Source organism: Pygocentrus nattereri, chromosome 22 (assembly GCF_015220715.1).
Source record: "Pygocentrus nattereri isolate fPygNat1 chromosome 22, fPygNat1.pri, whole genome shotgun sequence".
NCBI lineage: Eukaryota > Metazoa > Chordata > Actinopteri > Characiformes > Serrasalmidae > Pygocentrus > Pygocentrus nattereri.
In genome coordinates, this window is record NC_051232.1 from 29,721,757 (window position 1) to 29,735,206 (window position 13,450).

General features: G+C 40.9%; 1 protein-coding gene across 11 annotated transcripts in view; it reads right to left on the reverse strand.

Annotated features, from left to right (window-relative positions):
- Nucleotides 1-13,450, reverse strand: part of LOC108429267 (girdin) — a 62,241-nt gene that overhangs the window by 9,946 nt on the left and 38,845 nt on the right. For 6 of the 11 annotated variants that reach the window (XR_005129412.1, XM_037533083.1, XM_037533082.1 and 3 more), the window contains exons 11-27: nt 12,853-12,999; nt 12,591-12,738; nt 12,174-12,346; nt 11,123-11,260; nt 8,635-9,705; nt 8,079-8,206; nt 7,528-7,666; nt 7,078-7,254; nt 6,771-6,932; nt 4,910-5,187; nt 4,517-4,660; nt 4,099-4,285; nt 3,243-3,388; nt 2,806-2,898; nt 2,090-2,295; nt 1,587-1,628; nt 268-345 (exon numbers count right to left, since the gene is read on the reverse strand). Coding sequence is in view for 10 of the 11 variants with exons in the window: in XM_037533083.1 (XP_037388980.1) it covers nt 268-345; nt 1,587-1,628; nt 2,090-2,295; nt 2,806-2,898; nt 3,243-3,388; nt 4,099-4,285; nt 4,517-4,660; nt 4,910-5,187; nt 6,771-6,932; nt 7,078-7,254; nt 7,528-7,666; nt 8,079-8,206; nt 8,635-9,705; nt 11,123-11,260; nt 12,174-12,346; nt 12,591-12,738; nt 12,853-12,999 (3,457 nt within the window). In the remaining variant the exon portion in view is untranslated. The remainder of the gene's footprint in view (nt 1-267; nt 346-1,586; nt 1,629-2,089; nt 2,296-2,805; nt 2,899-3,242; nt 3,389-4,098; nt 4,286-4,516; nt 4,661-4,909; nt 5,188-6,770; nt 6,933-7,077; nt 7,255-7,527; nt 7,667-8,078; nt 8,207-8,634; nt 9,706-11,122; nt 11,261-12,173; nt 12,347-12,590; nt 12,739-12,852; nt 13,000-13,450) is intronic. The other 5 variants (XM_037533081.1, XM_037533079.1, XM_037533080.1 and 2 more) reach the window with 4 other exon arrangements.

Here is a 13,450-nt window from a genome sequence, read left to right on the forward strand (position 1 = left end):
AGTACAAGGTAGTTGTCCATCATAAACATTGTATAGCCCAAGTTACTGCTCCCAGAAATTATCAGTCATTAAGACAGAAGGCTGTGGGTAACACATGCACGTTTCATAGCAAGAAAAAAATTCCACACAAATCAAGCAGTGATGCTTTGTGCACAGTATTGTGCACAGAAAGCAACAAAGCTAAAAGGGAAACAAAGGTCTAAAAACTCGAGATGCAAGTATGGTGGAGAACGAAGGGCGGGAGTTTGGAGCCGTCGGAACTCTTACACATGGAACGCCGGTAGATGGCCTTCTCTTTGTCTTTCTCCTTGGATCTGTTCCTCATAAATGGCAGCCTTTTCAGTGCTGTTGCAGGATAATGGGAAGCAAGGAAGAGGTGGAACGCAATGAGCCCACAGAAGGAGAGATGGAGGCGGAGAGAGGAGGGAGAAAACATACCGACATTAACAAAGCTTAACAACCAGGAGAAGGAACCAACCAGACTCCTACAGACTCACTCTCTCTTACACATCCACACATGGTAAACAAACACATACATATACAGTACATATAGTATACATATTTCAGTTAATATGCATACAGGCACCCAATTACACAAGAAAAACACACTAAGACAGCAGTGAAGAGGGTTGTTGAAGTGATGAAGATGCTGCAAGTCCGAATGCAACACTGTACAGAAGCCAGCACATTCACACAGAAGGGAGATGTTTATTAAAGGGTGCAATTCAGGGCAAAAACGCGACACCAGGGAGGGTTGTATTGCAGAATGGGGACACTGAGAATCATCTCAATGCAAAAAGAAAGGTACAGTTACATTCAGGACCTCAACCAAATTTCATGATGCTACTTTATAAGGTGCTCTTTAGTGCCGAGACACTGAAAGTATGAAAATGCCTCTAAAAAGATGCAAAATCCATAGTGTTTATGCTTTACTTTTAGTTTAAGGTAGTCTACAAAATATAAAGGAAAAATATTCGATATTAAAGGCATTAAGACAGAAAGAACAAAGAAAAAAATAAAAAGGTAATAAACCAGACATAAATGGTAACTAAAACAGACGATAAAATAGGTCTCTGGATACATTATTCATGTCTTAAATAGCCAGGTTCTCACTTTATCACCCATTTCTATAATCTAGGGATAACAGGATAACATTGTAGCCCAGGAGTAACTGAATAATGTGACACAGGATGTAATAAGCCTGACATTTTAAGGGGTTAAAAAGGTGCAGTATAAACAGAATGCATAACTATTAGTATTATGTTTGCATAATATTATCATAAATGCTGAAGTAATCACATATTTAAGGCAAGAGCTAGATTCATGAAAAGGCATGAACGGGACACACAACAACAATGACTCTATCAGGCTCTGCTACACTTTTAGCTGGTCCATTTTTTGTCACACACTCTTATCCTGCATGAATCCTAAGCCTTTGTCCTGAGTTATATATGAATGGTATCAAATGATCTTTATTGTGTATTGCACCTTTTAATAGTGATGGAATGTAACAATGACCAAACTATCACATGCCCTGAGACAGGACAGTTCTGCTAAAGCCCCACCCTCGCCCTGCTAAAGCCTACCATTGGAGGAGCCTTGCGCATTGCTGTGCTGCGCTCTCCTCCCTTTTTGTGCAAAGAGAGCGAGAGAGCAAGAGAGAGCGAGCAAAAGTAAAACAGAGAGAGGAGGAGGAAGAGGAGGAGGAAAAACAGGCAAATCAAGCATTAGGCCTGAACAGCAAAATAAAAATGTCCATCAAAGAAGCATACACAAATCTAGAAAACAGCCTCAAGCATGCCCGCCTTGAAAGAGCTCTGCGAGAAAGAACAGGAAATGTTCTGGATTCTCTAACAGAGATTAAAAGGACTGCATCTGTCTGTGTAGTTCATCCTTATACGTTGTGAGGAACCAAATGATTTCTGTAGGGCTCAAGAAAAAGAACAATTTGATAACGTGCACAAAATGCTAAAGCTGCATCTTTTGTGAGTGGTCCCACAATTTATATTAAGGGTCTTTTTATAACATGTACTGGATAAAGTCTAACAATAGGGCTGCAGCTGGAAAGGAAAGCTCAGACAATACTTACTGCTGCTTCTTTTGTGGCTCAGGGGGTCATCCAGTGATCCAGATCCCATAGATGAACTGTCCTGGCTGTCTGGCAGCGCCAACGTGCCAGTAAGAAAACCATCAGTGGACTCAGAACGAGTGGGAGTGACAGTGAGGGAGCGCATTCTCTCACGACTCTTTGGCTTGATCAGCTTCTTCATCTTCAGTGTGATCCAATTGCCCCTTCTGCCAGACAAAAGCACAAACTCTCAGTTTGTCTGAACTACGGCTGATCTATTCTGCTCTGTGTTCTAAAGAAGAGTGCATAGAACATTATGCACTGCCACATAAGGAGCAAATCTATATTGCTAGAAAATAAAGGGCATGCAGGACAAAAAAGAGCTGTGCATGTCACAATCAATTAACATGTAAATACAAAAGGAACACACTTAAGTCTCCATTTTGCACAACACAGCCAAAATGTATGTCTAAGGGCTGGAGTTAAATCAGTAAACATGCAATAAGGTTTCATTCTTGATGCAAAAATACCTGCTGATCCAGGCTCTGAAAAGTGACCAAAAACATGTACCATAACTGGCATATAATATTTGATATCTCTTATATAAGTGTGACCAAAGTCTTTACTGATTCATTCCTTAAGTACAACATTTATAGCTTTAGTTACAACATCTACTGGAACCAGAAATGTGAGTTTGCAGAAACGCCAATCAGAACACCCTCAAAATCAGCACAAACCTTCGGGGAGGTGAGGGGTCGTAGAACTTATACTGATCCATGATTTTCTCTTCCAACTTCTCCTTCTGTCTTCTTAACTCATTTAATTTGTCACTAAAGGAACAGAAAGAAAGACAAAAATACATTTATAAAAGTTTCACATACAATGAGTGACAGAGTGATACAATGAGAAATGTTATGGTAGGCTATGAAAAGGCAATTAAACCTGTACCTGGAAATCTCCCATCATGGTTAATTATAGTCTTAATCTAACACACCTGATCTTTTTAACTGAGGTCTTCAGCAGCATGTGAATACTAGAGCCACATTTGGAGCTAAATTATGTAGGATGGTAGACTTCAAGGAACAGGACTGAGTACCTGTTATAGGGTTTGGATGTAATCTAAAAGGTTTAAAAAATACGTAAGCAATGATGTAGTAATGGGGTGATGCCTTACATGTATTGTCTCTGCTCCACATGGAACAGGTCCTTGCTCTCCATAGTCTGCTCTAGTAGTGTCCGGTTCTGTAACATGAGGGTCTGGATCTGGTCCAGCAGGTGCCGGTTCTCCTCTTCCAAATTCCCCTTTAGCTGGCTCAATAACTAGAAAGAGTTAAGTGATCACTTTTACTGTCTGCAATATAAAAAAAAACATTCCAATCTTCTTTTATAACTTCTTGTTGAAGCACAATACAGTGTCAAAGATCAGTGATTCAATGGCCACTGTGTCTTAAAGCCAATATAATGTAGAAGCTTCAAGAACACAGAGGAACAATTTTAAATGATCACACTTGCTCTGTTGAAAAAAACACTTAATTTGTAAGTCACAGCATTACACAATGACAGTTTCATGACATAATAACAGTCTCAGAGAAAAGAAGATAGACATTCCAGTGAGGCAATCTGTAAAGCTTTCTGCAACATTCCTTAACCCCTCCCCTAACTCCAACAGTGCATAAGGCAAAGAAGCAGAGTCTGACATGTCCATACCAGAGGCTGTAGGATCTGTGATGAGCACACACATTCCTGTAGAATCCTCCTCAGCGTTTAAATAGCTTAGAGGCTCAGCACGGACATCTGCTAAAAATTCAGCTGTACTATAAAGTTATCCTCAATTCAAGAACATGATGACAATAAAAGCACAGGTCTAACCAACCTTCGAATAATGCATTTCCTCTCAGGACATCAGAGATGAACAGGTTCCTCTTTCAAGCCTCCCTTAGGCTCCCATTAGGAAATAAAATTGCCTTAAAACCACAAACTTCACTCTAGCCCTGATTAAGGCATATTAGCTGACAGTGGGGAGAATTTACCTCACACTGGTTGGTGAGTTTGGTGGAAGTGATGTCCAGCTGCTGGTACTGCTCTTTGAGTTTGGAGAACTCAGCCTCCAGGCGTGTCTGCTCTAGTTTGGCTGCGTTCAGCTGGCTCTTCAGGTTCTTGTGGTCAGCCTGAAGACCCTCATTGTCTTTCAGCAATTGCTGGTAGGTAGTGTTGAGCCTTGGGGTAAGGAGAGAGAAGCATTATACATGTTCTCTTAGTCACTTGGTACAAATAAAAACAAAACAAAAATAAATATTAAGTGTCACATATGGTTTACATGATTACACACAAAATGTAAATGACTGTGAGGGAAAAAAGAGGTAGGTGGGCAATTGGAGATTTTAGACCCCAGAGCTGACAAATGTGACAGATATCTAACATCACTAGGTGCTGGTTAAAGTCACTCACTTGTCATTGTCTTCCTTCAGCTTGTGGTACTCTGCAGCTGTGGCCTGGTGGTTCTTGTTCTCCGAGAGCATCTTCTCCTGCTCTGCCTTCAGCACTTTCTCCAGCTCCTCCAGTTGAGCCTTTTGTTTCAGCAACTGGTTGTACCTGTATATTCAAACAACACATAGCCCACATAAAAGTTATGATACGTGTGCTTGCATCACTATTCACGCCATGATGCTCATACTCATCATAAAACAGGAATTTATCATTTTTACACTGCCAACTGCTGATTTGTTATAATTTTGGAACACACCAAAATCCCAAAATGAAATGAATTAACATGCCAGTGACTTGAATCTAAATCAAAGTGATGGGTAAAATAATAATAATAATAATAAAGTATGGCCTCACCTGTCCTCCAAGTCTCGGTGCTGCACCTCTAGACTCTTGTGCGCAGTCTTCAGGCCACCATGTTTGCCGATCAGTGCCTCATATTCAGCAGCTTGCCGCTCATGGAGGGCAGCCAGCTTCTCATGGTCCCGCAGGAGGAGCTCATAGGTGGTGCGGAGCTCCTCGCGCTCCCGCACTGCCCCATCTCTCTCACTCTCTGCGCTGCACTGCTGGCTCTGCAGCTGAGCATTCTGGGTTGCCAGTGCAGCATTCTGCGAGTTCAATGTTGAGTTCTCCACCTGTAGATCATAGAACAACCCAGAGATGTGACACTGACCTCTCTGAACGTAGACAGGGCCTAAAGCCAGCTGGAAATTACATATCTGCCACTTTGTTTGTGTTGTTTGGACATAAATGCCAACATGGCTAACACTGACTAGATCCTAGCAGCTATTGAAACCACAAAATTAGTATCATCACAACTGGAAATTAGCAGGCTGTAAAGCCCAGCAGTTAGCAAGGTCATATTAACAGCTGGCTTTTATGCTCTTCTGGTCATTTACAGCATTTGGCAGACACTGTTATCCATAGCAACTTACAATTTGATTTTTTTTTTTCACAGGTAGGCGAAGGTAGTGTTGGGAGTCTTATTGGTATAGTGTAGGGTGCTTAACCAGGTGGGGATTGAACCTAAGTCTACAGTGTAGAAGGCAGAGGTGTTACCCACTACACTATCCCAACCACTGAAGTCACATTATCACTTTTGGCAGAGCACTCACGAATTCCTTTAAGATTTCTGTAGGATCACGAAACTCAGGCTTATGCCCTACTTTTAGTGAAATCATGTACCAGATAATCCATGGGGCCTGAAAGCATGGATTTGACTGCAGAGAGATGTCACATCAGGATACAATATACGCACGTCTGTAATGGGAGAGCAGGATTGGTCTACTTATCTGCCAGTGATTAAAAATGCTTTTAGAACTGAAATACCTGTTACATCCCACTCGGGAATTTTTTTTTATAGATTTGAAATACATTTTGAATACCATGCAGTCCATGCCACGAAACAGTCCAAGCACTAAAATGTATTTCAGTAGAAATTGCCATATTAACCAAATACATAACCAAACAAATATTATCAAATACATTTTTTAAAAAGTATGGAAACAGCCAAAATATCTGTGTAATGCTGTGTTTAGTATTCTAGTATCTTAGTTTTAAATATTAGTAAATTAACCTTTAACATCACAAAAGCAAGTGTTGTAGGTACTGATAGTGTAAAAATGCAGTTATGATTTTATGCTTGCTGTACATGGTTTAAGTATAATGCAGAACACAATTGTTTTTTCAGTTCATGTATTTTTAGTTATATCTGTAAATAAATACACCTGAAAAATAGAGTAACAAATACAAATGAAGGGATTTTAAAAATATACTTAGCCAATACATTTTTGGTCATTCTGATACACTGCAATAATATATTTTATAAATAACTTTGGAATATGTTTTTTTCATAAGTGATCCGTGATAAAACTTGAAAACTGTAAATACAGCTGCAGATGGAACTAAGCCTAGTGTTACAACTGACCTAATTTTATCCTGAACTGTTGCTTGATCTAAATCCTTGTACATACTGTGCCATAGTGGATGCAAAACCAATCTCTGCATTCAACTGGTCATGATGACCACATTTACATGGCAGCTGTGGAAAATTTAAGATATGATAGATGAGAGTGAGAGAGAAAGTAACACATTATACTTCCATTCCCACATGAGTATCAGACGCTAGGTAACATTTCGATGGCAGTGAAGTCAGGATAGATGAGAAACCAAAGACAGAGAGACAGTGATACAGTAGTGGTTTCATGGTTCTAGTGACCTGTAGTTTGGCATTCTGGGTCTGCAGGGTAGTGTTGTTCTCCTGCAGTGAAGTGGTCTGTCTCTGCAAGTTTAGTATCTGAGCCTGGAGATTGCTGCTTTGAGTCTCAAGCTGTTTCAGCTGGGTGCGGAGGGCCTGCTTCTCTGCTTGTAGAGTGGCGTTCTGGAAAAATGTACACAAGCGATCACTGATATGACATAAAATACAAAGACTTTTCATTTTTTCAATTAACCACAAAGATAGTGAGATGTATGTATCTATGTACAAGAAGCTGTTTTTCATGATAAGCAAGACATAGGTAACTTACATTCCTTTCCACTTCAATTAGCCGATCTTTGACCTTCAGCAGCTCTCTAGTGGCCTCATGGCTCTCCTTCTCCCACTTACTGATACTCTTTGAGTCTTCAACTCCTCTAGGGGGCGAGCTCTGCACCATGCGCTCCTCTTCTTCCCTCTGTCGCAGAGCCTCATAGTTCTTCTTGACCTGATGGAGTGAAATAGGTGGGTGAGACACAGTTCAGCTCTGTTTTAGGTCAGAAAACTCCAAACATGAACTGACCTCTATTACTTGTAATATAAAGGCATTTCTGAAAGCAAATAAGTGAATAGCTAAAAAAAATTGTCTTAAATTCTTCAATGCATCACATAGTTGTTTCACCCAAAGTTTTTCAATTACCCTTCCTTGTTCTCCAGACATGCTTTAATGGATGTACAGTGAAGTGTATTTTGCACTGACATGAATATGACAAAAACTCACTGTTTTGAGTTCCTGACGGAGCTGCTGGTTGAGGTTGGAAGACTCCTGTAGTCTAGCTTCCAAGGAGGCAATCTTCTCCTCCTTAATTTCTAGTGAAGACTTCAGAGTGGACTCCAGCTTTGACTCCAGCAGCTTGAATCTGAGAGTTACAGAAGACAGTGTACATTTAAAATCAACAGCCTCCCCAAAATGTATCCAAAACTATAGCCATAATATCATATTCCATTATTACACAATTAAATAAAACTCTCCTACTATGGCTCAAATGTTACAAAATGGAACATAACATTGTGAATCATTCCATCTGGAAGTTACTTCACTTTAGCTATTGCTTCAGTTGGTTGTTTTGAAACTTTAAAAAGGTGGGGGATCTGCCAATTTAAGTTTGGTTGTGAAAGCTTTTGAAAGTTTGCCTCATAAACGTTATCATTTTTCCTTGGAAAAAATGCTGCTGAAAACTACCCCACAGGAGTGAAATGTACAAGGCAAACAATTTTTGAGCATGTGTGCACGTGCATATGTAAGTAGACTGCTGGGTAAATGTAAATCACCTGGCATCAGAACTCTGTTCATCATGCAACAGTCCCTCTTTATTCAGACCAATCTTTTCCAGTTCGTGAGTTAGTTTCTCCAGGTCATTATTCATCTGTTGGCTTTTCAGTTTCTCACTAACCAGCTCCTATATCACAAAACATCAGACTGGGGTCATATCCAGAGCAGAAACTGAGGCTCTATCACAGACTACTGAAGTTTGAGGTTAATGTGGTCATAAAATAGTCTTAAGTAACAGACCCCTAAATATAAACGCTTTCAGGCTATCAAGAAGAAAAAGCTTATATTTCACCAAGTCTTTAGCATTGTAAAAACTGCATGTCTAAAACATTAAACATGTGCCTTAAACACTGAATTATTAAGCAACAAACTTGCCTTAAACCATACTGAATTGTAAAATAATCTCAAAAAGACTCACTTATACATTTAAGACATTATATGATATACTATCTATTAAAATGATTGACTGTATTAACTGTATCTGATTATAATTGCATTTCATTTTTCACCAGATTTTTTAAGGGTTGCTTTGGAGCGGCTGCCTTAGGTACGTACCTCTCTCAATGTGACCAGTGTCTTCTTGTCAATTGTGGCTTTCTTCACTAGCTCCTTGTTGTCCCTTTCAAGGTCTCTAACGCGATTGTAGGAGTCTTTGAGGGTGCTTACTTCCTTGCTAAGGGCGCGGTTCTCCTTCTCAAGATGCGAGATACGCTGATTGTCGTCATCTAATTTGGAGTCTCTGATTTCAGCCTGCTGTCGCAGGCGTTTATTCTCTTTCTCCAGTTGCTTCTTGTCTTTCTCCAGCTGTGTACTCTCCTGCTCTAACACTCTGTTCTCCTGCTCCAGCTGCTCCAAACGCTTGCTAGAGATCTTGAGTTCCTCCAGACTCCTCTGAAGGCTCTGGTTCTCGCTCTCCAAGTCCTGGAGTTCACCTTCCAGTTGCTGGATCTTCCGGCTACTATTCTCCAGGGCCTTCTGGAGCCGCTGGTTCTCAGAGTCTAAGCCCTGGTAGCTCACCTCCAGTCTTTCAGTCTTTTTTGATGAAGCTTTCAACAGCTCCAAGCTCCTCTGTAGTTGGCTTTTCTCACTCTCCAGCTCCTTGTTCTCCAGCTCTAGCTGAGCGGCTTTGGCGCCTGCAGACCTTAGTGATTCAGTCATGCGCCGTAGCTCCAAGTTCTCCTCATCCAGCTGAGTGTTCTCCTTCTCTAGGGCCTCTAACTGGAGAACTGTATTTCTCAGCCCATCAATCTTCTTCTTCAGCTTTCTGCTCTCCGCCTCTAGCTCAGTGTTCTCCTTCTCCAGGGCCTCCACTTTCTCACAGGTGATGCTGAGGCTGGCCACCCGTTTCTGCAGCCCTTCGTTCTCCCGCTCTAAGCGATGGACCTCCATCTCTAGCTCCTCAGACTTCTCGCCTTTCTCTTTATAGTACTCCATGTCTTTGCGCAGTTGCTTACGTTCAAACTCAAGTTTGTTGAGTTTGCTACTGGTCTCTTTGATGGACTCATGAAGCACACGGTTTTCCTTCTCTATATCTTTGACCCTGGCCTCAGCACTGACTTGAGAGCGCTGCCTCAGGGAGGCAATAGTCTGGTTCAGGTGGTCATTTTCCTGCTCCAGTCCCTTAACCTGCCCCAGTGAGAAATGGAAACTAACGATTAATACTTAAAATTCACAAAGGCATGGTGTACTTTTATGGGAACAGTGTTTCTTGTATTCATTCAAACAAGCAAAGAAATTCCGATGATGTGTACTCTAAATTTGTAATAAATTCTAGATTTCAGTTGGAAGGCAATAGAGGAGACGACGAATTTAATGAAAAGTTGTGCATACAGTCTTGTTTTGCAAAAAAAAGTTTTGCAATTTCTTGGCATTTCTTGTCTGACCAAATCAAACTTTTTGATACAAGACATAAACTGAATGTAAACGTAAGTCATTATGTAACTGCTTAATTATGCAATTCATAAATACAACCCCAATTCCAATGAAGTTGGGATGATGTGTAAAACATAAATAAAAACAGAATACGATCTGCAAATCCTTTTCAACCTATATTCAATTGAATTTAATTAAAGTCAAAGACATTTAATACAAGCAACGTCTTTTTCAGAGATGTCCCTGCTTATTTCAGTAAGACAGTGCCAAGCCACATTCTGCACGTGTTACAACAGCGTGGCTTTGTAGTAAAAGAGTGCGGGTACTAGACTGGCCTGCCTGCAGTCCAGACCTGTCTCCCATTGAAAATGTGTAGCGCATTATGAAATGCAAATACGACAACATTGTCTTTGTAGTGTGTTCAATTGAATATAGGTTGAAAAGGATTTGCAAATCAGCGTATTCTGTTTTTATTTATGTTTTACACAACGTCCCAACTTCATTGGAATTGGAGTTGTACATTTAAACAGCTAATAACTATAGTCTTCTATAATTTACCTTACCATTTATTAAGGAAAAGTGTGTGTGTGTGTGTGCGCGCGTTTGCCCTGTGGTGGACTGGTGACTTGTTTCCTGCCTTCTGCCCAAAGAGCGCTGGAATAGGCTCCAGCACCCCCATGGCCCAGGGGGATAAGCACCTTAGAAAATGTTTAAGCCTTATGAATATAAGACATTCTCTGATGTCTTTTGTAAGTATTTTTTGACATCAGGCTGACCATATGCCTATGTATTAGATCATTAAATTATCTGAGGAGACACTGAGAGTACACACATTTAATTTCTGAAAGACAAATTTCTGATAGCATAGATGCTACCTAAATGTTTTCATGTTATCAATATATTTTCTCACACTATGGAAAAAAATGCTCAAAGACAACATTGGGGATCAATGAGGCCTGGAAACAAAAGATCAAAAAGCACGATTTTCTGGTGGAACCCATGAAAAAATTGAAAGCCACAAAAATGAACAGCATATGCTTATCCATTATGGGTCTTTTTGAACTTACACAGAAACTAACATAAAACACAGCTGAACATTAAAAAAAAAGAGAAAACAACAGCTTTTGACTCATTTTGACCTTTGGACACCTCCTAGGAGTCCAGTACACACCTGTCTCTCTGAGTTTTCTCTCAGTGTTTCCAAGGTTTTCTGTAGCTGTGCTTTCTCCTTCATCAGGTCTGAGCTGAGGCTCTCAGCACTGCGCAGGCTTTCTCTGTCCACATGCATCTCGTTCTCCAGCTGTTCCAGCTGCGCAGGACATCCAGACCCATAGACAAAAACATTACTAACCCATCAATCGGACTTTTCCACAAATAGGTGGGTAGTTTCACATGTGCACAGAAATTAGATGACTGATTTCTAGGGTGCATGAGGAGTGCAGCTGTAACCCAAGAAGACTAAGGTCCTTAACCCTCCTATTTTTACAGCTAAAATGTGGGGTGTAGGATCAGACAGGGATAATTAACACCCTCTTTGCTCACACTCATGAAGGGAGAGGGAGGGATAGTGTGTGTCTACATTGTCCCTGAAACACAGACACAGCTGTGATGCAAAGCTCTTCTGGAGGGCGTGTTCCAGTGTCCTTGCAGACGTTCCAGTTTTTTTTTTAAACTCAAAGCTTTTGGAAATACATAATTACACAGCATCATGTAATAGGCTGGCACAGAAACATAGACAAACACAGAGACATACAGCCACATACAGAGGACGTTAAACCCATTATGTATATATGATCTATCTATAAGATCTAATTCTGTCAAAGCTGCTTAAGTGACAGCTTAGGGCTGCACACGTCTGGGCTGAGAGCAGCCATTGTATTTTCCAGCAGTAGTGCTTGAGCTACAGCACAACCTATTTCACTCTTTTAGTAACCTAACTTTCTTGCCTTTGTGTGGGGAAATTGCATTTTATTCATGACTTAATCTGAGCTTAAAACTGAGCGCTTAGCTTCCCAAAAATAACTCTGCGACACTGAAAGAATGACCTGAGATCAAAGTCCCGTGAAGGGACCTTCGGGCTTTTGTTCCTTCCGTCTCTCTCGTCTTTACTGAGCTCTTTTTATTATAAGCCACTTCAGTGAGCTTTTCTGAGTATGGTGCCCCCCACAGCAAAGACAGCACACACATAAACCCAGAGACAGATAGAGGACTCATCATCTGACCTTTTTGCTGAGTTTCTGGTTCTCCTTCTCGGCTTTGAGGAGGCGTGTGCTAGCCTCCCCACAACTTTTCAGGTCCTCCACCGTTTTCAAGAGCGTTTGATTCTCCATCTCCAGCTTAAGGAGCCGGCTGGAGGTCAGCTCATTCACCTCATGACCCAGAGACTTCTGTGGAACTGCAGGTATAACAGCAAAAAGGAATATTAAACCTTCTCACTCTTCAGCAACTGTAACAACAAGCTGAGCTGAGCTCATTTGGTAAACAACGAAGGTTTATCTGGGATTTAGGCCCAGTTAACCTTATTAGCTTTGTCAAACGTGGACTGGGTGATAATCTGGGACTTGAGGTCATTAAATATTAATTACGTTAATCAATCATGTGTGAATAAGCCGAGGTGCTGAGGCCATGGGGCTACTTACCCTCCGTGAGCTCAGGTGTGGTTTTGGAGAGCTGCTCCAGCTCCCAGCCTAAATGTAGGGACTCATCCATGCTCTGCTTCTGAGCCATCTCCAGTGTCAGGTTCTCCTCCAATAGCTCTTCGATGCGTTTCCTGTCCATGTCCCGCTCCTGACACATATACAGTACAACATCAGGACTAACGCAATCATGCAGACTTACCATGTCAAAGCATCTAGTCATGTTCTTTTAGAGGACTTTTCTATAATCTTCTAGTATACGTACCATCTCCATGTCATGGATTTTGGCTTTCAGCTGCAGATTCTCCTTCTCTAATTCATGCAGTTTATCAGAGCGAGCTCTGGAGCCCTCCAGCTGGTCCTCTAGCATGCTCTTCGTTTCCAGAAGAATCTGATTGTCCTCTTTCAGTTCCTGTGTGACCAAATATGAAGCACCTGTTAATAACTAACTTCTAAGGAAACCACTTTTGTGGGCATAAAATATACTAAGGCCCATGTGTCAGACATAAGGCCCACAGGCCAAATCAGAACCAGTGCACAATCTTATTCAGCCAGTTTAATCATTTAGATTTTCTGTTCAAATTAGCCCATTTCATAATATGCTGAATTATAATCCCCAGCATGCACTGCAATGCAATGTGTGCTCCAACCCTACTCTCCCAACAATCTATGTGACAGGATTACTACACAGTTTTAGACAATTCCACACCAGTCATATCACCAAATACCCTAGTTGCATTTTACTACAAGTGCATGCATGTTGCTGTTGACATTTTGGCATATTTTAAATAAACAATAACAGTTTACATCATAGCACAATGATATTTAAAAAACATTAATAAAAACATAGTGGTTCTTTGGCC